Raw genomic sequence first — 25,215 nt, forward strand, 5'->3', positions numbered from 1 at the left:
CTTGATTCATGTACGGTATAATTTATCTCTATGATGTTGATGTAGTAAAAAATGGTGGCTACTTTTGAAATCTAAGTGAAGTGTTTTCTTTACCCCTTCTCGCTGACACAGATTCAAAAGTTCAGTACTCCAAGAAACCTAATTTTTCCAAAAATTGACTGAATGGTTCCTGTTGCATCAGTTTTGTAAATAAATCTGCCAATATCATATTAGATGGACAGTATTGAATGTTTATAACTCCCTTCTCATGCAGATCCCATAACAGATGTTGACGGACATCAATATGTTTGGTTCGAGCTCCAGAAATACTTGATTCAATCAGTCAAATGCAACCTTGGTTATCTTTGAACAAGTTGATTGGCTCAACAATCTGTATACTGAAATCTTTGATTAACTGCTTCAGCCACAATAACTCCCATCTAGCTAGAAATGCTATATTATACTCCACTTCTGTTGATGACATTGCAACAGAAGATTGCTTGTGACTAGATCAGGCAATTGTCCTCTTTCTGAGCATGAATACATACCCACTTGTCAATTTTTTATACATCCTGTCACTAGCCCAGTCAGCATCCACATAATATTTCAACTCCAAATTTCTGTGTGAAGATAAGTGCAATATCAAAGGGTAGAGAAGGGTCCACCTTTCAATACCATTAACTTGTAAGTATCTTATATAATTGGGACTAGTTTCGACCCCATATACACTGGGTCATCTTCAGCCACGATCCAATTGGAAAAATACATGCTCACATACAACACATAATAAATTAAACAATCTGGTATGTCTCAATGTACAATCCAAATTTTAAACCATTGATGAAATCCGAACAACACATCCAAAATTGAAATCAAATGATACTTCAAAACTGCTGTTGTTGGTGTTGAATTATGTTGTTACTCCTACAGCAACCAAACGTTCCTTAGTTGATTCATAACCTATGATGATAAATGCAGTTTCTTATCGATTGTTGCAGCAAGGTAATGTATTACCCACTTCACAGCATTCCAATCACTTTGGTTTGGTCTTTCAATATGACGACGCAACAAACATCAACAAACAAACATCCTGTTGCCTTTCTGTATGCTATATTGTTTTCTAGATCTGGACTATCAGTTGTTTCTGCAGATAGGAAACTCATTTCCATTGGGGTAACTGCTGTCTTTGCTTCTGATAATCTGTAGTTTTTTAGTAGTTTCACAATTTTTGACCTCTGTTTTAACAAAAACTATCCATCTATTTTTTTGTTCGATCTGGATTCCTAAATAATGTTTTACATCACCTAAATCTTTTATGTCAAAATAATTTAGTAGTTCTCGACCAACCCTTGCCGTTAATTCTGAAGATATACTAGCTATCAGCAAGTTATCCACGTATAACAAAATATACAAAATAGAACTACCATCTTCACTTCGGGAATACAGACATTGACCAGCCTTTCCTTGTTGAAACCTTAGCTTCAACAAAACTGACTCGAGTGTTTTTATTCCACACATATGTAGACTGTTTCAATCCATAAAGACTTTTCTTTTGCAGGTGTAATACTCTGTTTTCCTGACCCCTTTCTTCAAAACCTTGTGGCTGCTCCATATATATATTATCTTCTGTTAATTTACCATTCAAGTATGCAGATTTGATGTCCAAATATTGAACATGGAGACATTCTGTAAGTTATAACGAACAAAAGTCTAATAGTCTCAAATGTTGCAAATGTTTCGTCAGAATCTTCTCCAAATGTTTGAGAAAAACCTTGAACTACTAAATGGGCCTTATATGTGTGGACATTTCCAATACCATCTCAAGTTGCTTTGAAAACCCATTTGCAGGAAATCACTTTCTTTCCAGACAGAAGATCTGGCAGTACCCATACTTTATGTTCCTTTAGACTACGCATTTCCTCTTAAGCAGCAGCCAACCATAACTTTTGCTCAGGAGGTGCCATTTTCAGCAGTTTATCCCATGTGCTTGGCTCCCTCACATAATCTGTTTGCATTATATAGGTCAATCTTGATGATGGTACTCCTTTATTTCTCCGTTTTGACACATGTCTTTGGGATTTCTCTTCAATTTCAGTTGTGCTGTCCAATTCCTCTTCCAAGTCATCTTTTTCTTCATATGAAACTTGTGCATCATTATTAGGTGAACACATTTCAATAGCAATGCCCTTCATCATTAGCTGGTCTTCAAGATGACTGCTAATAAGATTAATATGACTGGTGTCATATTTGACTATTTTCACAGACCTGCTGACCCAAACCTTGGCTGCCTTAGGCTCAAAATCCTATATCCTTGAATACAGTCATCATACTCAATAAGAACACCTTCTACTATTTTATCATGCCATTTCTTGTATTTCTGGTTTGGAATCAAGGAATAAATCTTCAATCCAAAAACTTTTAGATGACTAAGATCAGGTTTTACTCCTGCACGTAACTCGACTAGAGTTTTTTGATACTCCAACTCGCTGACCAATTTTGTATGCTGTTAATACAGCTTCTCCCCAGTAACAGTTGTCCAATCCAGAATCTAATAGTATACATTTCACAGATTCAGTTAATGACCTGTTTTTCCTCTCTGAAACGCAATTCTGCCGAGGAGTATAGGGAACAGTAAGCTGATGTTGTATACTCTCTTTCTGCAGAAATATTTTGAGGTCTTGACAAACTTATTCTTTGCCATTGTCCATGGTTTTCCTCCCAAATCTCATTGACATTTGGGCGATATATTCACGTATGACACCTGGTACTTCATCCTTGGATTTGACTAATCTCACTACAGTAAAAAACACCGGGATGAGTGGCTCAGACGGTTAAGGCGCTGGCCTTCTAACCCCAACTTGGCAGGTTCGATCCTGGCTCAGTCCGGTGGTATTTGAAGGTGCTCAAATACGACAGCCCCATGTCAGTAGATTTACTGGCACGTAAAAGAACTCCTGCGGGACTAAATTCCGGCCCCTCGGCGTCTCCGAAGACCTTAAAAAGTAGTTAGTGGGACGTAAAGCAAATAACATTATTATTATTATTATTACTACAGTAAATCTCGAGTAGTCATCGATTAGTGCCAGAAAATATCTGTTGCCAATAGCTGTTGCCATTTGCATAGGCCCACAAAGGTCGAAATAAATAAGTTTCATTGGTTCTGTTTCTCTTCGCACAGCATCTGAAAACTTTGATCAAGCTAGTTTTCTTTTAACACAATTATTGCATATTACATCATCCAAACATTAAGATACTCGAATCCCTGTGGCCAGTTGTTCATTAATTAATTCCTTAACTGCAGCCAGATCCCTGTGCCTCAATCGAAAATGCCATATAGGCAGACATCGTTCCTCTCTTGCCATGTCCGCTACCTGCCTTGGAGTCACAGTTCGAAGTCAGAATAAATTACCATCGGTTCTTGTCTCAGCAATGATCTTGTGTCAATTGTAGGTTACACATAATTCTTCTCAAAAATTACAAATTGACTTTGTACTGTTATCCATTTGACAGAAATCAAATTATCGTCGAGTTGTGGAATACCAATATACAGAACATTTTGCAGCCTTAGCTCTTGAATTTTTCCTTCTGGTAGTTCACAATACAATGGCCCTTCTACTCCAGCTGCCTGTACTGGTGAACCATCAGCAAGATAAACAAGAGATTTGTCCGGCCTCGCAGTGTAGGGGGCAACGCATCCGCCTGTCACCCGGCGGCCCCGGGTTCGATTCCTGGCTAGGTCAGGGTGTTTTTAATTGAAATGATTAATATCCCTGGCCTGGGGACTGGGTGTTTGTGACGTCCTTAATGTTCCTTTCCTCACACACAACATTCCACACTACCACCATTCCAATAACATACAATATGCTGCCAGTAGGGGCAAAAGATCCACATGGGTCGACACCCTGAACAAATAACTTTTTTTTTTTAAACAGCAGTCTTAACAACACGTATACTTGAGAAAAATTGTTGGATGCTGGTCATATGACTTGTTGCACTGGAATGAATGCACCATCCCTTGGATCAAGAGTTATTTTGCTGATCTTGTACCTTGAATGACACATAACTCTGTTTACTTTTTACCTCAACCGATGATTTGGCAGATTCTGTTCCACTTGACTTTGTTTGTTAGCTTTCCTTGAACCAATGACAATCTATCTTTAAATGGCAGGGTTTTTTGCCAAAAAACCACATTCTGGTCTCTCTCTAATTTTCATTTAATTTTTCGTTCTTCATTGTGCAATCCTAATCTTATTTGAACCTGTTGCAGTTGACTGTAGTGCTGTCTCCAAGTCATAATTTCCCATCTTACCTGCTTCGACACATCTTTGATATTAGGCATAAAATCTCAAGGATAATTTAATAAAACCACCTATTCAATACTTTCCACGTTTAATATGATTTGAAACTACATGGATTTATGTAGAATTTTATCAGGTACATGTTTCACCCATTATTTGGGCATCTTCTGCCTGTACTTGTAACATCTTTGATACTCGTCAAGTATATTTCATTTCCTGTTACGTATTTCACGGTTAAATTCAGTTTGTCACAATCTTCAAGCCCCATAATGAGCGCTGAGTATGTTTCTGCAAGGCCCACCAATAACACTGTGACAATTTCATCATTCTCCAGGGGCTTATCTGATGTTGCGCAGCATCAATATGCTTATTCATCGAACCACCATGATAGTGTATTCCATACAACCTACAACGTAAAGACAGCCTGCTGCCAAACGTGGATCTCTCTATTTCTTTGACAATATATTCCATGCATAGTACACGTTTTCTAGATGAGCAAAATTAATGAGTTGGCTATCCTCAACAACCAACATAATGTATGCTCTAGCTGTGTTATTCTTCTTTCCCATCATTTGCATCTTAGGGTTTTACCTCACTGACAACTTCCCATAAATCGTCACATACAAAAATAGCTTGCATCTTCGTTTTCCAAAATACTTAATTGCTATTATTCAGTAATGTGACATTAAACCTTACATTGTCTTGCATCATGTTGCACAATTACAGTACATTTTTATAAATAAGTTGTAATCTATTAGTGCAGTTTATGATTCTGGACTGATAACCTGATGATTTCTTTGTAACAAGTTTCTTTACATTGTACTGACATAGGTAGGTCTTATAGCGATGATGGAATAGGAAAGGGCTAGGAGTGGGAAGGAAACAGCCATGGCCTTAATTAAGGTACAGCTCCAGCATTTGATTGGTGTGAAAATGGGAAACCATGGAAAACCAATTTCAAGGCTGCCAACAATGGGGTCCGAATCCACTATCTCCCATTTGCCAAGCTCACAGCTGCACACCCCTAACCGCATGACGAACTCGCTAGGTGTGGCCATTTCCATGACCACATGTATGACTAGATCTACTCCTTGGAACTAAGGTACACAGGGATGCCTCTGTTCACTGAAGATATTTCCATGTCTTTGTTTACCAATATCCGGAGGTGCAAGACTTGTCTTCAAGGATGGTTCTCAGATACGGGAGAATGTTGAATGCTCTTTCATTTTCGATGACATCAGCTCCAAGATCTCATTTCCTAGTATCTATAGAGTATATACTGCGGAGTTCTTTGCCATCTTAGAAGCTCTGCAGTTTGAGGCACAAAACAAGGTCACTTCCTCATATGTACCGACCTGTTACGCTTTCTGCAGTCTATTGATACATTTTTTCTGAAACACCCTTTTGTACAGCAGATAAATGACCTTCTAGCCAGGTAATATGATGCTGGCACCAGAATTACCTTTGTTTGGCTTCCAAGGCATGTGGGGATCGCGGACAATGATCCTGTAGATCAAACTGCGTAAGAAACGGTACTTTTACCACCTAGACCTATGACCATAGCCACTAGGGATATATTTTCTCAGGTATACTGAACCATTTTGGCATCCTGAGAATCAGAGTGGCTGGCTATCTCAACTCCCAGCAAGCAGAGAGCAATTAAGAAGACAACATTCATGTGAATGTCCTCTTTGTGGCTTTCACATAGAGAGGCTGTAGATTTGTACAGGCTGAGAATAAGTCATGAAGAATCTATGCATTCTTATCTCCTAAAGAGGGAAGACCCCCTCCCCACTCAGTGTGTTCAAGTGGCGCCAAATTCACCATGGCCCATACCCTCACAGAGTGCATCAACCTCTCTGGCCTAAGACAGAACTTTGGTTTGCAGGGAACATTCAAATTCATACTAGCTGACGATAAGAATACTGCTTATCTCATCATTCATTTTACATGTGAGAGTAGATTTATCAAGCACATATAAATTACTAGTGTTCTGTTATTCAGGGAGCTTATGTTCCCTTTGGTGTGTTTGTGTCCATTTTGGGCAACAAAAGAATTTTGTTTTATTTTTTACTACATTTTCAAATTCCTTAATTGAATAAATATTATATATAATCATTTTTATTTAGTTTGTTAAGAGAATAATGTTTCTGGTTGCTTTTCCTCTTAAAACAAAATATAACCACCACCTCCATAGCTGAGTCCATTATTCTCTTAGGTGATCGTTCATCTTGCATTCACCTTGCATGATTCTGCCACTGAAGTCTGCTTATGCACACAGCTTCATTGATAGAATTATTCAAGTATCCTCTTGCCATTATTCCCACCTATTTGTACCACTAAGTAGTAGTTGTAGTAGTAGTAGTAGTAGTAGTAGTAGTAGTAGTAGTAGTAGTAGTAGTAGTAGCAGTAGTAGTAGTCCTTTCATGACCATATGAATTTTCAGGTTTTCTTCCCTTGTTGGAACTCAACAGAAGAAATTGTAAACTGGATGGCAGCAAAAGGAATGGATCGCTCTCAGGAAAGTTTTATCCAATTATGGGCATATTTCCAATCATCAGTTCTTGACTTGGTGGATGAGCAGAGAGGGCACTCAAATACTCCAACAATCCTTTGGTCAAGCCATTTAACTGAGCCCAAACATATCGAAAAGTACCTCAATAAAGACAGGTATCAAAAACAAATTGTATTATAAATTGTTTTCCATGAGCATTATAATGTGGTTAAATAAAGATGATGTAGACCCTAAGAGGAGACTGTATTCATCTAAGCAAGGGAATTATTATTAATGAATGCAGGCATTACAACCACAAGCTTTTATTAACTATGTTTGCTAACCATAAATTCTCACTCCTTATCAACACAGATGATTGCCGAAATACAAAGTGTTCCCAAAATTTTCTCCACTACAAATAACCACCAACACATTATAGGAGACTCTAGAAGTGTTGTGTTTTAGTTCTCACATATAGCCATTTGATTTGTACACTGCTGTTTGTAGAAAGTGAAGCACCAAGACAGAGAGCTGTGATCACAATTTAATTTATTCCAAATATTAGGGACTTGACAAGACACAAATGATTACAATTACAGAACTGTACATGCACGGTGACCGTGGAAATTCAGTATGGCGTAGCGTTGCCACGCGCTGCAATCAGAGCCGCTAGACGTTGTGGCATGGAATCAAAGAGCGCCTGAATATGCTGCTGGGGAATACTCTGCCACGCGGTTTGTGGGTGTGTCCATAAATCATCAAAAGTGGCTGCAGGAGGACCTGAATGAACAAGGTGCCGACCGACCATATCCCAGACATGTTCAATGGGTGACATATACGGCGAACGGGCAGGCCAGGGAAGCAGTGGTATCCATCGTTCTTTGAAGAAGACTTGCACATTCCTCGCCACATACGGCTGGGCATTGTCCTGCTGGAATATGGCGTCTGGAACGGCCTGCAGGAAGGGCAATGCCTCGGGCTGTAAAACTCCCCTGATGTAGCAGTAGCTGTTCAGATTGCCCTCAAGACATAGGAGGTGAGATCGCATGTTATAGGCAATTGCGCCCCAAACCATCACACTTGAAATTTGTCTGCTATGCCGCTCAACAATACAGTCTGCCCGATGGCGTTCACCATGGCGGTGTCAAACGTGTATGCGGCATTCACTGTAGGACAAGTTGAAGCGGGGCTCGTCCGAAAACACTACATTTTGCCACTCAGCATGTCAGTGTTGGTGTTCACGTGGCCATTGTAGTCTACAGCATTGGTGGTTGCTGGTAAATGGAAGCCGGCGCAATGCCATGCGTGCCACCAGTACAGCCCTCAGAAGATGGAGTCGAACCGTGGATGCAGACATCCCCACACCCGTTGCAGTGCTCCAACGTTGAGCCAACACCATGGGCAAAGCTGTTCTGTCCGTTACGGCCAAGCGGACAAGATGGCGGTCATCTCATGCTGTGGTCACATTGTGTCGTCCAGTACCCTGTCAGCGCTGTGTACAGCCCTCTTCTCTCCACTGGTTCTACATACACCTCACTATTGAAGCAGCGTACCCTGTACGAGCCGCAATGTCACGGAACAACAGACCCATCTCCCGGAGCCCTATCATTCTGCCCTGTTAGAATCCACTCACATACTGATATTCCCTCCTGTGATGTCGGCAAGGCATAGTGGCACTTAGGTACATGTTTCCAAAACATATGACGGCTCCGCACTGACTGAGCATTGCGTAACACTGCCCTGGCCGGTCACACGCAGAAGGGCACTGCTGGGCCTACGTGCATGCCATCTCTCTGCAATTTAAAACATTTATTATGGTTCCACTGTTCTACACGTCCTCAGATTTTGGCATGTTTCAGACCATTGCTTCTGAGTGTTTCACTTTCTACAAACAGCAGTGTATATTTTGTCTTGTAGATTTTCCTCCAAGTAAAAGTCACATAATATAAGATCTATGCCTTGCAGGGGACACAAACCACAATTTATCATCTTTTCACCAGATGCAGCTACATTATTTAGTGCTGTATGAGGTCCTGCTGAATACATCCACAGTCCTCATCCATTAGCTCTCAAAGAATGCATTCAAAATGTGAGTCATGTACTCTCCAGATCCACAACCTCCCTGAAAAATCTTGTGCCAATCTTTGAACTAACAGCACACCATTACGGAGCAGAACATCATGGACCATCCCATTTGATTTTTCCTTCATGATCTAAATGAAGCAGTGGGTTATTTGTTATCTTAGCCAGAATGGAGGGAAGAGATAGGAAAAAACTGAATTTTTTAGCAGTGAGAGTGCAATCAGTGTCCATGTGTTCGAAGCAGAAAAGAGGTAACTAGGGATCTCCTCTAACAGCTAACTTCCTAATTTTTTAGGGAAGTTATTGAGAAATCATTTTATACATCTTCTTTTGTACCTTTGATCTTTCAGCATTTAAAAGTAGTTTTTAATTTCTGTCATGCATAGCAGGATAACATAAAAATATCAGTATTTATGTTATTTAGTTTCAGCTACATTTTTATAGTTCAGTTAACCTGTTGTAATTAGGGCTTAAGTGAAATTTAGAACTGTAGTGAAGTTATTTTATTAGATAGTACCGGTATCTTGCTTGCTTTATTACTGTATAATTCTTTTGATATTTCATTCTTTAATGGCAGGTTTCATTTCTGTTAATGCATAGTTTCATAAAATAATAATAATAGTAATAATAATAATAATAAAATGCCGAAGTAATATTGTAATGTTATTTTAATAGTAAGTATAATGCTTGCTGTATTATCTGTTATCCATGAATAGTATACAGAAATTCTTTCAGTTTTTCTTTTTAGTTACAGAATAAGTTATGTCATTTTTGTTGATACCGGGCGAGTTGGCCGTGCGTGTAAGAGGCGCGCGGCTGTGAGCTTGCATCCGGGAGATAGTAGGTTCGAATCCCACTATCGGCAGCCCTGAAAGTGGTTTTCCGTGGTTTCCCATTTTCACACCAGGCAAATGCTGGGGCTGTACCTTAATTAAGGCCACGGCCGCTTCCTTCCAACTCCTAGGCCTTTCCTATCCCATCGTCGCCATAAGACCTATCTGTGTCGGTGCGACGTAAAGCCCCTAGCAAAAACAAAATTTTTGTTGATTTTTTATAATATTCCATAATACCAAGATAAATATTAAAGAATTACTAAGGAATTCACATGTAGGGGCTGTGGGTGTGAGCAGGTATTAGTATGAGGGGTATTAGTATGAGGAAAGTGCTGGATAGTTTGAGGGAGAGTATGGTTCCAGTATATGGGACCCTCACCAGGATTACCTGATTCAAGAACTGGAAAAAATACAAAGAAAAGCAGCTCGATTTGTTCTGGGTGATTTCCGACAAAAGAGTAGCGTTACAAAAATGTTGCAAAGTTTGGGTTGGGAAGAAATGAGAGAAAGAAGAAGAACTGCTCGACTAAGTGGTATGTAATACCAATATAATGGTCCGTTATTGGACATTATAAATTTTCCAGCTAACTCATTCTTGGTTGCCTGCGTTTCGCCCTCGTGTGCTAAGTTAGGCTCGTCAGTTGGGACTTAGCACACCACCCAAGACGCAAGGCTAGTGCATACCGTGGAGGCCACTGCATAGGCTATTTGAAGCCACCAGCAGTGCCAATGCACTATGAGAGCTATGTCTCATTTCCAAAAATAGATGCCTGCCTGGCCATCAACCAAGATTTTTTGGAAATTTTGAGGTTAGTGAAAAAATAATTAAAATAGATTTATTTGATAAAGATTAGTAACAATTTTGAAATGATCTGAAATTTAAAATTTTTTAAATAAAGGCCTTATTTAAGATTATTTTTGGAATAGTTAATAGTTTTTAGTTTTAGCACACGAGGGCGAAACGCAGGCAACCAAGAATGAGTTAGCTGGAAAATTTATAATGTCCAATAACGGACCATTATATTGGTATTATAAATTTACTCATTCAGGACAAATATTTTAGGTTCCCTATGGGAATCAACATCTACATCATTAAGTGGTATGTTCCGAGCTGTCAGTGGAGAGATGGCGTGGAATGACATTAGTAGATGAATAAGTTTGAATGGCGTTTATAAAAGTAGGAAAGATCACAATATGAAGATAAAGTTGGAATTCAAGAGGACAAACTGGGGCAAATATTCGTTTATAGGAAGGGGAGTTAGGGATTGGAATGACTTACCAAGGGAAACGTTCAATAAATTTCCAATTTCTTTGAAATCATTTAGGAAAAGGCTAGGAAAGCAACAGATAGGGAATCTGCCACCTGGGCGACTGCCCTAAATGCAGATCAGTATTGATTGATTGATTGATTGATTGATTGATTGATTGATTGATTGATTGATTGATTGATTGATTGATTGATTGATTGATTGATTGATTGATTGATTGATTGATTGATTGATTGAATTTTAAATGAGGAAAGGAATGAAGGTATATCTCCCTCAAACAATGTACAGGATATAAGTATACAGAATGTATCAGAACTATACCAACAAAAAAATCAGGGATGCTCTTCATATTATGTTAAGAACTGATGGTGCAATCGGATTGGCGGAAAAAAATTTCCTGTTTGAAAAAATGAGGTTACTTTGTTATTTCTGTGCACATGATTCAATTTGATAAACTTGCCATGTTTGCAATGCCAAAGAGCCAGTCACTGCCTGTTGCTGTGTGTCAGAGGAGGGAAGGGAAAGTGGGAAGGGGAAGACAGAGGTAATGTTTGGTGCGAATGCATAGTCCCTTCCCAGCCCCAGGAGGCAGTGTACTGTACAGTTTGTTCTGCACAAACTGACCACTATGCGAACCCCATAGAAAGGGAAGATGAACTTGTACCAAAAAAACAGGAAGATTTCCAGGTCATTTGTGATGCACCACACATCTTGAACAGACTCCAAAGGTCACTACTACACCATTGTGAACTGTGCACTGAAGTAGGAGGAGGGCATATTAAACATCTACTGTAATCATTGGGCATATTGCATCCTTCATTCAGCATTTCATTCCATTTACAATGTTGTGAGTGAAGGAATGCACAATTGTGGGGCAGCAGCATTGCATCTTCGAGCATGTTAAATTATAAAGAAGGTTACTGCGACCAACAGACGAGAGGGGAAACAATCTGGGGCATTCCTTGATGGACAAATGTGTCGTAATTACAGTATGTTCTTGTACTGTGTGTGCAGTTATGTCCATTTCATAAACAAACTGTGGATATTGCCTGAAAGAGACAAGGTCAATCCTGTACGAATCGAACGAGGAAACTTTTGAACTTCTCTTCCCTGAAGCACGGCAGCAGCTTGTGCTCTGGCATAGCAAATATAGCGAGTTCATCAATTTGAATCCTGCACCTGGAAGTAAAAAAGTAATCTCATATTCTCCAAAAGAGAAATTTTCTCTGCCAGTCCGATTGCACCATTGTTCTAAACATAACACGAAGAACATCCCCGACTTCTTTTTGTCGGTATAGTTCTGATACATTCTGTCTAATGCAGCAGGGAAGGAAGGGGAGAAGTTGTGGAAGACAGGTGTGCTAATGTTTTAAGGGGAAGGAAAATGAGGGACAAGGGGTGTAAAAAGAAACAGAGTTCAGGAAAGGTATCATTATGAGTCGCTGCACGTAGAGTACCAGAGAGAGGATAAGGAACACAGATGTATTACAGAGGAGAGGGGAGGTAAGAAGGTAAGGAAGAGAAACAGGGTCATGAGAGGGAGAAGAGGGAGTAGAAAGTTGGCTCTGCAGCCATGAAGGAAGACAAGACAGACCAGGAGGGGAGAAGATATAAAGGAGGTATATGGGAATAAGGCTCTACTTATGGGCTACTATATTGTTTGGCATGTAGGGAAAGTATGTGGAGGAAAGGGAACCAGGGTAGAATGTTATCAAGGAATTAGCTTAAGGCAGATATTGAAGAAAGTAGAAAGAAAGGAAGAGGGTAAGGAGAAGGTGGCAGTTTTTCACATTTGTACCAACAACATAATGCAAGCAGGAATATGTACCAACATAATTGGGGATGTGTGGGGTCTGATAAATGCAGGACGGGAAAAGTGTAAGGGAGCGGACATTTTTTTTTTTTTTTTTTTTTTGCTAGTGGCTTTACGTTGCACTGACACAGATAGGTCTTATGGCAATGATGGGATAGGAAAGGCCTAGGAGTTGGAAGGAAGCGGCCGTGGCCTTATTTAAGGTACAGCCCCAGCATTTGCCTGGTGTGAAAATGGTAAACCACAGAAAACCATCTTCAGGGCTGCCGACAGTGGGGAATTCTGACTGGAGAGTGGCCTGAAATTTAAATGAGGCTATGGAATGGGTATGTGAGAAATTGGAAGCGAGATATGTAGATCCTAATGGGTGGGTAGGAGATAAGGTTCTGTACTCAGATGCCTTTCACTTAAACCAGAGTGGTACATAGAAGTTAGATGGTTTGTTTCAAAGGTATACAGTGAAAATGGATGAACTAGGGAGTGATAATGAGTGTATAGCGAGCTAGAAGTCAAATAAGGGTAACATAAAGTTATTGGTATTAAACTGTAGAAGTATTTTAAGGAAAGCAAGAGAATTAAGTAATGTAACTTATATATCTATATATATAACCTGTGACAATAAAGTTTGGTGAATGAAGTCAGAACGGTCGATCTGGCAACACTGGTGACACGCAACGCTGCACCTGCATAGCAGCAGGTTTTGACCACTTGCTCCCAACATTCTTCAGTTGAGCATCGTGTGTGTGCCATGTAAGACCTCTTTGACACAGTGCATGTTTAGTGCCTTGTTTCTGAACTGTGAACAGGAACATAAACGATCAAGAGATGAATGTACACTTTTGTTTTAAGCTTGGCAAGACACCAAAAGAAACGCATGTGATGCTGGTATGTGTTTATGTACTGTAGATCAAGCACTGTCCTTGAAGTGTGTGTATGAGTGGTTCGCCCATTTTCGAGGAGACCAGGAAAGTGTTTCTGACAACCCCCGTATCGGAAGACCAGCGACCGCCGTCAGTGACGAAAACATTGAGAAAGTGAGAACATTAATCACGAACGATCGGCGATTAACTGTGTCCATGATAGCAGATGAACTGCAGATTAACCGTGAATCCGTGTGACAAATTGTTACCCAGAAGTTAGGGAAGAGGGAAACGTGTTCTCATCTTGTGCCACATCACTTGACTGACGATCAGAAGCAGGCACATTTAGAGGCTTCACAGGATTTTGTAGAAATACTAGATGCGACACCAAATTTCTTGAACTGTATCGTCACTGAGGATGAAACCTGGTTTCTCAGGTACGACCCTGAAATGAAACAGCAAAGCATGGAATGCCGTTTTCTGGGATCTCCTCGTTGGAAAAAGGTCAGAGCCGAAAAGTCAAGTTGATAGTCAAGGCATTATCCACAAGGAATTTCTACCTGAGGGAACAATGTTGACTGCTGCATGGTACATTGAAATTTTGATCCGTTTCATGAAATGTCTATGCAGGGTACGACCCCAGTACGCACAACAAGATTCATGTTTTTTTTTTTGTCCATGACAATGCTTGCCCACTCACAGCCAGTATCTTCAAAGAGTTCATGGCAAAACAGGGGGTGGTGCAACTTGAACATCCCCCATACTCGCCAGATCTCAATCCTCCAGACTTCTTCCTATTCCCACAACTCAAACTCGCTTTGAAAGAAAAGAGATTTCACGATATTCCTGACATCCAACGAAACGTGACGAGGCTTTTGAACACCACCCCAAAGGAAGCCTTCTTGCAAAGTTTCCAGTACATGTATCACCGATCTCAGCAGTGCATAGTTATGGGAGGGGACTATTTCGAAGGACAGTAAGGTCACTGTCGTGCATTGTTTATCTGTGTTGATAGTATAGGACTATTCACCGAACTTTATTGTCACAGGTTGTACATATATATATATGGTACATTGAAATTTTGACCCGTTTCATGAAATGTCTATGCAGGGTACGACCCCAGTACGCACAACAAGATTCATGGTTTTTTTTTTTTTTGTCCATGACAATGCTTGCCCACTCACAGCCAGTAGAAGCGAGATATGTAGATCCTAATGGGTGGGTAGGAGATAAGGTTCTGTACTCAGATGCCTTTCACTTAAACCAGAGTGGTACATAGAAGTTAGATGGTTTGTTTCAAAGGTATACAGTGAAAATGGGTGAACTAGGGAGTGATAATGAGTGTATAGCGAGCTAGAAGTGTTATTAAGAAGGAAGTCATTATTTTTCAGTGTCGACTTAGTTAATATAACTTTTAAATTTTCCATTCTGTTGAGACACTAACCATAACACTTAGAGTACTTATAATATACCTGTAAAAAAAACAGTTATTATAGAATGAATGATGTTTTGTTCTACATGGACATCCTCATCATCCTATCAAATCACATTTAATTATGCATGGTATATGTACAATATTGTTTACATTGCATATATTGTGAACATATGAGACAAATTATATGGCTGTAGAAGTCCATTCTTAACACTGTAGGAACTTTGAGATCATTTTCTGTACTTATCTTAAGCAGCTTAGGTCTGTTACCTCTATCAACCACAGTTGGGCTGAATATAATAATGTTATTGTTCTTAAGTCCCAATAACTACTTTTGATATTTTCAGAGATGCTGTGGTGCCAGAATTTTGTTCCACAGGGATTAAATCTACCGACACAGGGCTGATGTATCTGAGCACCTTCTGGTACCTCCAGACTGAGCCAAGATCTTTTTTTTTTTGCTAGGGGCTTTATGTCGCACCAACACAGATAGGTCTTATGGCGACGATGGGATAGGAAAGGCCTAGGAGTTGGGAGGAAGCGGCCGTGGCCTTAGTTAAGGTACAGTCCCAGCATTTGCCTGGTGTGAAAATGGGAAACCACGGAAAACCATCTTCAGGGCTGCCGATAGTGGGATTCGAACCTACTATCTCCCGGATGCAAGCTTACAGCTGCGCGCCTCTACGCGCACGGCCAACTCGCCCGGTGAGCCAAGATCTAACCTGCCAACACTGTACCATCTGAGCTACTCAGCCTGGCTGGACTGAATATGAGAGCCTAACTGTCACAAGAAACAGAAAAAGGAAACACAACAGTCATAATAAAATAAATACCAAAAAAATTAATTTATTAGCAACAATGGAATACAAGAGATCTAGCATGACCCAATAAATAAATTACAAAATGATATAAAACACAAAATCAAGAAAACTGACCTTATTCTCACACAGCAAGAGAAAGAAAGACTTATCATCAAAACATCCAAACTCCTGATACTAAGAGTCCTCTGCAAAATACACAAAGACTCATGTCTCATCAGACCTACTGTGAATTTCAAAGACATGCCAAGTTACAATGTAAGCCAACTACTCAACCAAATACTAAAAGAAATAACTCTATCAAAGATGATAGGTCGATTAACACCCTAGAACTAACTAAAGAACAAAATAAGCTAAAAATAATAGAGAACACATGAATGATAGCCTTTGACATTACCAATATGTACACTAACATACCAATAGACAAATCAATTTGAATTATAGAAAATCAACTAAAAGATAACAATTCACTACAAGAAACAAGCAAAACAGTTAACCTTCTAAGAACAACCTAAAACAAAAACACTTTTGCATTCAACAACAAAATCTGTTGTCAAAAGGAAGGGTTAACCATCAGCTCACACTTATTCGGAATAATAGTAACATTTTCCTAAATTACATTGAAAACAATTCAACCAACCAGCTATCTAAAGGGATCTTACATTGGAACAGATATGTAGATTATGTAATATTCAATATCACAAACATGCAACACTTACTAAATGCACTGATTTCCTTACACAGGTCAATCAAATTCACAATGGAGGCAGAAACGAACAAGAAAATAATTTTTTTTAGACATCACACTCAGTAGGAATAATGACAACCTATCATACAAAATATATAGAAAATCCATTCAGACTTCACACACAATAGACAACAAGTCCAACCACCGTACCCACACAAATTAGAGCAGGACGGAACACAATGATGCACAGAGCAATCCATACCAATGAGCACAACAGATTTAAAAAGTGAAATACAGGCAATAAAACAAATCACAAAATAAAACACAGTAAATCAATTATTAAAGAAACAAAGGAAAAACACCACAAAACCTGAAAACAACAAATACATAGGTCCTCAATTATATGAACAAGAACACATACAAGATAGATAAAATTTTCAAAAAAACAAGGTCTAAAAGTAGCCTTCAGAATGAACAACCTGCTACAATGACATATCAGCAAATGCAACCCAAACAACAAAGACCTTTCTATGAAAACAGGAGTTTATGAACTCAAATGTCAAGAACAACACTGCAACGCCATATACATAAACCAAACAAAAGTCAATTCCCATGTCAGATACAATGAACACAAAGAAAGCAATCATCATTCAGCCTTCAGAGAACACATATATGTCGGCTACCAACATTTCACAGACAATAACAGAGATCTAAAAATTTTACACATCAAGAAAAAAAAAGCAAATCATTAAACAAAAAAAAAAACAAAAAAAAAAAAACACCACTTCCAAAGTTAAGTTTAGAGGTCAATTACCAGAGAGCTTCACAATCAAAACAGGGGTGAGGCAAGGAGATGGTACATCATGCATATTATTTAACTGTGTCCTGGAAAAGATCATAAGAGAATGGACCAGGTCATTACCTGAGAACACCGGATTAAGAATGGGGTTTAAATCAGACAACCTGAGGATTCCATGCCTGGCCTTTGCTGATGACCTTACTTTATTAGCAAACGACATGCATGAGGCCACTATGCAGCTTCAAACACTGCACTCTATAGCAGCTAAAGCGGGCCTCATGATCAACATTGGAAAGACCGAGTTTATGACCAACATCAAAGATGCCCCTACAACAATGGGAGTCAGTGATACAAAACACATCAAGAGAGCTAAAAATGTGATGTACCTCGGAGAGTGGATATCGGAGGACCTAAGTGAAACGATGGCTCTTGAACAAAGGAGAATCAAATTAGACAAGGCCTACCATGCCTGCAGAAAACTGTATGCCTCAAAGCATTTATCAAAGAATGTAAAACTGAGACACTATAATGCAGTAGTCAGACCATCAGTCCTCTACACAGCAGAATGCCTATTCCTAACTAAAAAAACCCACTGAGAGCCCCGGAAGTGCAAGAATGGAAATTCCTGAGAAGAATAATAGGGCCAAGGATCCTACCAGATGGAAGGCGATGGTACAAACCCAACAATGAGCTCTACCAGCATCAAGAGAACCTCATAGATGCCATCAGGAGATAACGTCTGACTTTCTATGGACACCTATACAGAATGGATCCTAATAGATTATCCCATAAGATCTTCAAGGTTGCTAACAAAGGCAAAGCTACTGGATTCCCCTGGACCAAACAAGTGGACAAAGATCTTGCAGAGCATAATATTAATCAAGCCGCCATTACTGACAGAAATGCATACCGTTTAATGGCAAAACTAAACCTTTCCTAACATCCCTTACATCAGCTAGCCACAAAGGAGCCGGGAATTGGTCAGAGGAACGCAGGAAAGAATTCAGCGAGAAAATGAAGGAATACTGGGCCAACAGGAAGGCTCAAGAGACCACTAAGAACACAATCCAGTATGCTAAAAGGGGCAGACAACGACAAAAACACAGCTAGAACACAAGCACCGTGGTCCACAGATGGCCTAAACGCAAAGGAAAAAAACAAAAAAAGCCAATAGAAATTCACATTAAAAATGCCAACCAAACCAATTTCAATGATCACAGATATCTAAAACAATCCCCCACCCCCCTCTTTGTGCTACTAAATTCTTTCAAATTTGGTAAAACAACATTTCACACCATTTTTCATTAGGTCTTAATCCCACTGGAGATTACTCTGACACAAATTACGTCTGGAATATGGGTTAAGTTATACTTATCTGTACTAAATTCTATGAATTCCCATGTAAGATATAAAGAACACAAAGAAAACAATCATCATTCAACCTTCAGAGAACAAATATATGACAACTCCCAGCATTTCACGGACATCAACATAGATCTAATAATTTTACACATAGAGAAAAAAAATTAAACATAAAAAAAGCCAATAGAAATTCACTTTAAAAATACCAACTAAACCAACTTTAATGATCACAGACATCTAAAAAAAATCCCCCACCCCCACCGTTATGTATGTTACTATTTTATCACTAAAAGTAAAGCCGCACAAATACTCTTTAATTTACTGCTGTACTCGTAGTTCTTCCAAATTAAATTTCATTCACTCATTTACCATTACTCAACAAGACAAATAGAATACAGTCACTTAACATTTCCCAGCATATCTCTGCTGAGCACAGTTGTTCACTTCATACTTCCCTTACCCGACCCAGATTCAGTCGAATTGTGGTCTCTAGAGGTAACAGATGTAAGCTGTTTAAGATAAGTATGGATAATAATCTCAAAGTTACTAAAGTGGTATTAATGGAATCTTATGTTCATATAATTTGCCTCACTTGTTCATAATATCCTCTATTCACAACCATTGACAAGTTTGCTAAACTATATTGTAGATAATGTATACATAGTTCAATGTGACTTTATAGAATCTGAAGATGTTCTTATAAAACAAAACATGTGATTCATACTATATTAAGTGTTGTTTTTTAAACAGATATAGTACTTTAAGTGTTTTACTTAGTGTTTTGACAGACTGGAAAACTTGAAAGTGATATTAGATATATATTTACTAGTTATTGTAATAGGAGAGGAATCATTGTTAAAAAGTTATATCATTGATGTGTTAACTTTTTTCCCAGAACTGGGATGTTTTTCATAGAGATAGGACTTGTAAGCTATGAAAAGTTAAAGATGAGAAATTTACCATATATTAACTGGGAAGGTAATGAAAAAGACAGAGAGCATGGCCATGGTAAATAAGTTCATCGGGAAGTGATGGAACCAATTATATGGAAAGATATTCTAGAAATCGCACTTACAAAGCCAAACATACGCTATAGAGGAACTGAAGTGATAGGTGGTGTAAATTGTTATGAAAGTGTTTGTTATAGTTAAAAATAAATGTGACAGAAAGGAAGGTTGTAAAAAGTAGGACTATAAAGTAGTTTCGTATGGCTGTTAAGAGAAGTATGAGGAGGGAGTTTTTAAAATGTAATTATGATTAGTGGAAAATGGTAAATAAAACTGTAATCAGACTATGGGATGGGTTTAAGGCAACTGTTGAGGAGTGTGATAACAGATATATATATATATATAATTGCTAAAATAAAAAAATAGTACATGGTATTGTATGTTCCTTGCATTTAATACTACAAACATGTCTACAGGTTCAACTGATCTGAGAAATAACTAAGGAACTTATGCAATGTCAATATTTTTTACTGTTTGTACCTGTAAAGGTGGTAAGGTCCCATTATATTATAACAGAGAAATAGAGAGATTGTGAAGGTTAGAAAGAAATAGAGTTATGAATGATTATGGAGGTAGGGAGAGAATGAAAGTAATTGAATTTATCAAAAATGTCAGCTAAGGATAACATAATGGCAAGCATAATTGACAGTCTTATGAACTTCAGTGAAAAATGGAAGGGTATGTATAGTACTTCAAGGCAGAAATAGTTTGCAGGAAATACATTCCAGGAATCATTACAGTAGTGAAAAAGGATTTACAGAAGGCAGAAATATATAAAGATAGTTAGACATCAGGATAATATCCATGTTGAGGAGGTGTGAAATAACAGTGAACTACGAAAATTTACTTATGATAAGGACATTTTTTTTTAAAAGTACACCGGGAAATAGTGGGTTCGAACCCCACTGTCGGCAACCCTGAAGATGGTTTTCATGGCTTCCCATTTTTACACCAGGCAAATGCTGGAGCTGTACCTTAATTAAGGCCACGGCCACTTCCTTCCCATTCCTATGCCTTTCATATCCCATCATCGCCATAAGACCTATCTGTGTTGGTGCGACGCAAAAGAAAAGAAAAACAAGGTACAAAATTTGGAAGCTGAAAAAGCAGATGGAATTGATAAGATTTCTGAGGATATACTAAAGGCAATGGGTTGGGATATAACATCTGAAATACTTGATTACAGTTTCCATTATGGAACTATACCAAATTAATGTAATTGTAGCCTCGGTGTACAAAGGAAAGTGTGATAACCATAAATCAGATAAATACAGGCCAGTCAGCTTTGTATACATAATACACATTACAAGATATTTAGAATAATTCTGTATTGACAATTTTCACTTTACAAAGGTAAACAATTAAGTGTATCCTCCTAATTCAATACATCATATATTCCATCATTAGATGGAGTAATCAAATTCAAACATGTTTCAGCTTGTTTGAGCCATCTTCAGTGAAAAAAAAAGGGGGATTGAAATAATTTACATAATACAAGTTAAAAAATGCCAACAAACATAATGAAGGAACAAATGGAAAAAACAAAAGAGATCCTAGACGGAAATAAAATTAGCACAATATACAATATTTACATCATCATGTGGAGCAAAAAACAACTACATACATACATACATACATACATACATACATACATACATACATACATACATACATACATACATACATACATTATCATTATAGCCTGTTATGCCTTTCAGCGTTCAGTCTGCAAGCCTCTGTGAATTTACTAAACGTCGCCACAATCCTCGATTTGCAACTAGTGTTGTGGCCTCATTTAGTTCTATACCTCTTATCTTTAAATCGTTAGAAACCGAGTCTAACCATCGTCGTCTTGGTCTACCTCTACTTCTCTTACCTTCCATAGCAGAGTCCATTATTCTCCTAGGCAACCTATCCTCCTCCATTTGCCCCACATGCCCCCACCAAATATTGGCTTTTTAACAATACAAAACAAAACAGGATGCAATCACTGTGTCGAAATTTTCCGCAACCTCACTATGTGCATTTATTGTTCATTTCCAGCTGTATCATTTGTTTTTCATTTCTTTTCTTCTCAGGTTAACATAGTTTTTAGTTTCAATTATGTTTTGTATTAACCCCTGTTTCACTGAATTTGATTGCAGCAAGTTCTCCACATGATGATGTAAATATTGTATGTGCTAAGTTTGTTTCTGTCTAGGCTCTCTTTTGTTTTTTCATTTGTTCTTTCATTATGTTTTTTGGCATTTTTAGCTTGTATTATGTAAATTATTTCAATACCCCCTGTTTTTTTCACTGAAGATGGCTCAAACAAGCCGAAACATGTTTGAATTTGATTACTCCATCTAATGATGGAATATATGTTGTATTGAATTAAGAGGATACACAGAATTTTTTACCTTTGTAAAGTACATAATACAGTACACCACACTCCCAACTACCATGGAAACACTCAATAGAGATTAAATCCCTCCACATAGGGCTGATGTCTGGGAGGGCATCCAGCCATAAAACAGGGCCAAATTTAGTTTTACACTCCTTAATGAGTAATACATACATATGTACGTACATTCTTTCTTATTATATTAGAAGGCTATCAATATGGAAAATTATGGGAGACCTCTGATGAAAATTGGACTAGACAAAAGGTGATTAAATGGGTGGTTAAATTTCTAGAAAACAGAACTCACAGGATTAGTGTAGGTGCCATTATCTGATCATACAGGCCTAATGACGAAGAGGCTTTTTCATGGTTTCCCATTTTCACATCAGGCAAATGCTGGCTGTACCCTAATTAAGGCCACTGCCGCTTCCTTCCAACTCCTAGACCTTTCCTATCCCATCGTCGCCATGAGATCTATCTGTGTCAATGCGATGTAAAGCCAACTGTAAAAAAAATATTAATGGGGGAAATCAAGTTGAAGTGTTCAAAAAAGCATATAGAGTTTGAGCTCCATATAAGCTGAAAGGTTGGATAGTCATATGATGCCCTACATTAATACAGAACAATTCCAACTTTGTATGAATATGTTAGACTTGAATTACATTTGGTGTTAAACAAAAACTTGCAACATCAATGAGGCTACATGAATAGAATAAGTAACTTAAACCGAACACCTACAATGCATACATAATGTCTCAAATAGTGTGATAATGTATTTGGGCCCTTGACTGAAGCAGCATCAGTGCCTTTATTCAGGAGGTTCCAGGTTCGATTGGCAGCTAGCAGGGTTGAGAATTTTAGCCATGTTCAGTTAGTTCTCCTATTTGTGGTTGTCTCAATATACATCTCTTCGTGTACATAATATACCACACATCAACTACCACAGAAACACTCAATAGTGATTACAATCCTCCACATAGGGCTGATGTCTGGGAGGGCATCTAGCAATAAAACAGGGCCAAATTTAGTTTTATACTCCTTAATGAAGAAATTGGAGTGGAAAAAATGAATGATAGAATAGAGAAGAGCCGACTAAGATGGTTTGAGCACGTAAAGCGAATAAGCGACGAAAGAATGCCAAAAAAGGTGATGGAAATGCAAATCCAAGGAAGGAGAGGCCGTGGACGACCACGATTGAGATGAAAGGATAACATCCAACACAGCATTATAGAAAGAAACCTGGACTGGGACACAGTGTTAGAGGAGGAGTGGTGGAAAGACCGAAGAAAGTGGAGAGGAACCATATTTGCCCCTACCTGGCTACAGCTGGATAAAGGGAAATGATGATGATGATGATGATGATGATGATGATGAATGAGTAATAAAGACATACATAGACTCTTATGCCTTTCAGCATTCTGTCTGCAAGCCTCTGTAAATTAAATAAATGCCTCCACAATACTCTAATTGTAACTAGCTCTTTGGCCTCATTTAGTTCCATACCTCTCATCTTCAAATTAGAAACTGAGTCTATTGTCACTTTGGTCTCCCTCTACCTTCCTTACCCTCCATGATAGTCTCTCTTATTCTCATAGCTGATGTATACTCCTCCATTCGCCTCTCATGACCACATCACCGATGCTGGTTTATGCATACAGCTTCACCTATCAAATTCATTCCTAACATAGCCTGTATTTCCTCATTCCAAGTACCCTCCTGCCATTATTCCCACCTGCTTGTACCAATGATCATTCTTGCTGCTTTCATGTCTGTTATTTTTCACTTCTATACAGCAAAGTCAATCTGAAAACAGACTGATGTAAAGATAGTTTTGCCAGGATAATAATAATAATGTTATTTTAATGATGTTTGAACATTTCTAACCAGTGGAAATATTTAAAGCTCTTAGGAGATACAGTAAGAAATATATCAAACAATGAACATTTAAAAAATTCTGATATGCTGTTTTTATCTTTTTCAGATATATTATTGAGACATGGGTGGTAAGCAAAGACCCACTTCCAAAGGAACTCTTAGAAAAAGGTTACCGCTTAATCATAGCTACCAAAGATGCTTGGTATTTGGACCATGGATTTTGGGGATCAACTGCTTACCACAACTGGCGTGTAGTTTATAGTAACACAATTCTGAGACATAAAGGTGTGTTAGGTGGTGAAGTATGTATGTGGGGTGAACTTGTGGATGATAACTCCTTAGACACCAAAGTCTGGCCCCGAGCAGCAGCAGCTGCGGAACGTCTCTGGACTGATCCTGTGAGCAGCACAAACGCAGCAGAACACAGGATGTATGAACATCGTGAAAGACTGGTGCGCCGTGGTGTTAAAGCTGATGCCCTGGCTCCTCAATATTGTTACCTAAATGATGGACAATGTCAATAGCATTAGTTAAGATATTATTTTTATAAAGTTGTTGATATTTTCACTTTCATTTGTTTGCATTTGTAATGTTGAGTGTGGTATATTCAGAGTAGGATTATCAAATTTCCCAAGTCCTGATTGGGACATTCCATAGTTGCTCACATGACCTTGTTATAGTAACAAGATAACTTATAAAAAATACATACATTTTGCAATAAATGTTGTTTATGATTGGTTGTATGATGAAAGCATAAAAGTGAATCATTGTTGACAATGAATACGGTACAAAATTAAATACAGTAAATAGTTTGCCATTAAAGCATCAATATCACATTAGTAATTCACGGTATAAGTTGAAAACATGTCTTCCAGTTTTTACAGATTTTTGCTATTTTATGCCTGGTCTAATCTCTCTCTTAAAGCATGTTCTTTAGCAACAATGTAGCATTGAAAGAAAGAAAACACAACAGATATTTTATAAAATGCAATAAAGTAAAAATTGTATTAAATGATCATGTTACTGTTGATGAAATTATTATTCTTAAAAATATGTCTAAATACCTTAGTACTTCATCTCTTCTAGGATTTTCCATCCATTACCATTATCTTTCTGTAGATCAGTGGTAGAGTGCTGGCCTCTGCATCCCAAGGTCAAGGATTCAAACAGCAGAAAATGCTTTTACGACTAGATGGACTGCAAACTCTTGATTATGCACCATGT

The 25,215-nt window shown here is 38.4% G+C and overlaps 1 protein-coding gene across 2 annotated transcripts in view; it reads left to right on the top strand.

Moving 5' to 3' along the window:
* Positions 1-25,009, top strand: part of LOC136867333 (chitooligosaccharidolytic beta-N-acetylglucosaminidase) — a 317,860-nt gene extending 292,851 nt beyond the window's left edge. For both annotated transcript variants that reach the window (XM_067144497.2, XM_067144505.2), the window contains exons 6-7: positions 6,724-6,947; positions 24,098-25,009. In XM_067144497.2, coding sequence (XP_067000598.2) covers positions 6,724-6,947; positions 24,098-24,515 — 642 coding nt within the window. In that variant the 3' untranslated portion in view covers positions 24,516-25,009. The remainder of the gene's footprint in view (positions 1-6,723; positions 6,948-24,097) is intronic.
* Positions 25,010-25,215: the final 206 nt, after the last annotated feature.

This window comes from Anabrus simplex, chromosome 1 (assembly GCF_040414725.1).
Source record: "Anabrus simplex isolate iqAnaSimp1 chromosome 1, ASM4041472v1, whole genome shotgun sequence".
In the NCBI taxonomy this organism is placed as follows: Eukaryota; Metazoa; Arthropoda; class Insecta; order Orthoptera; family Tettigoniidae; genus Anabrus; species Anabrus simplex.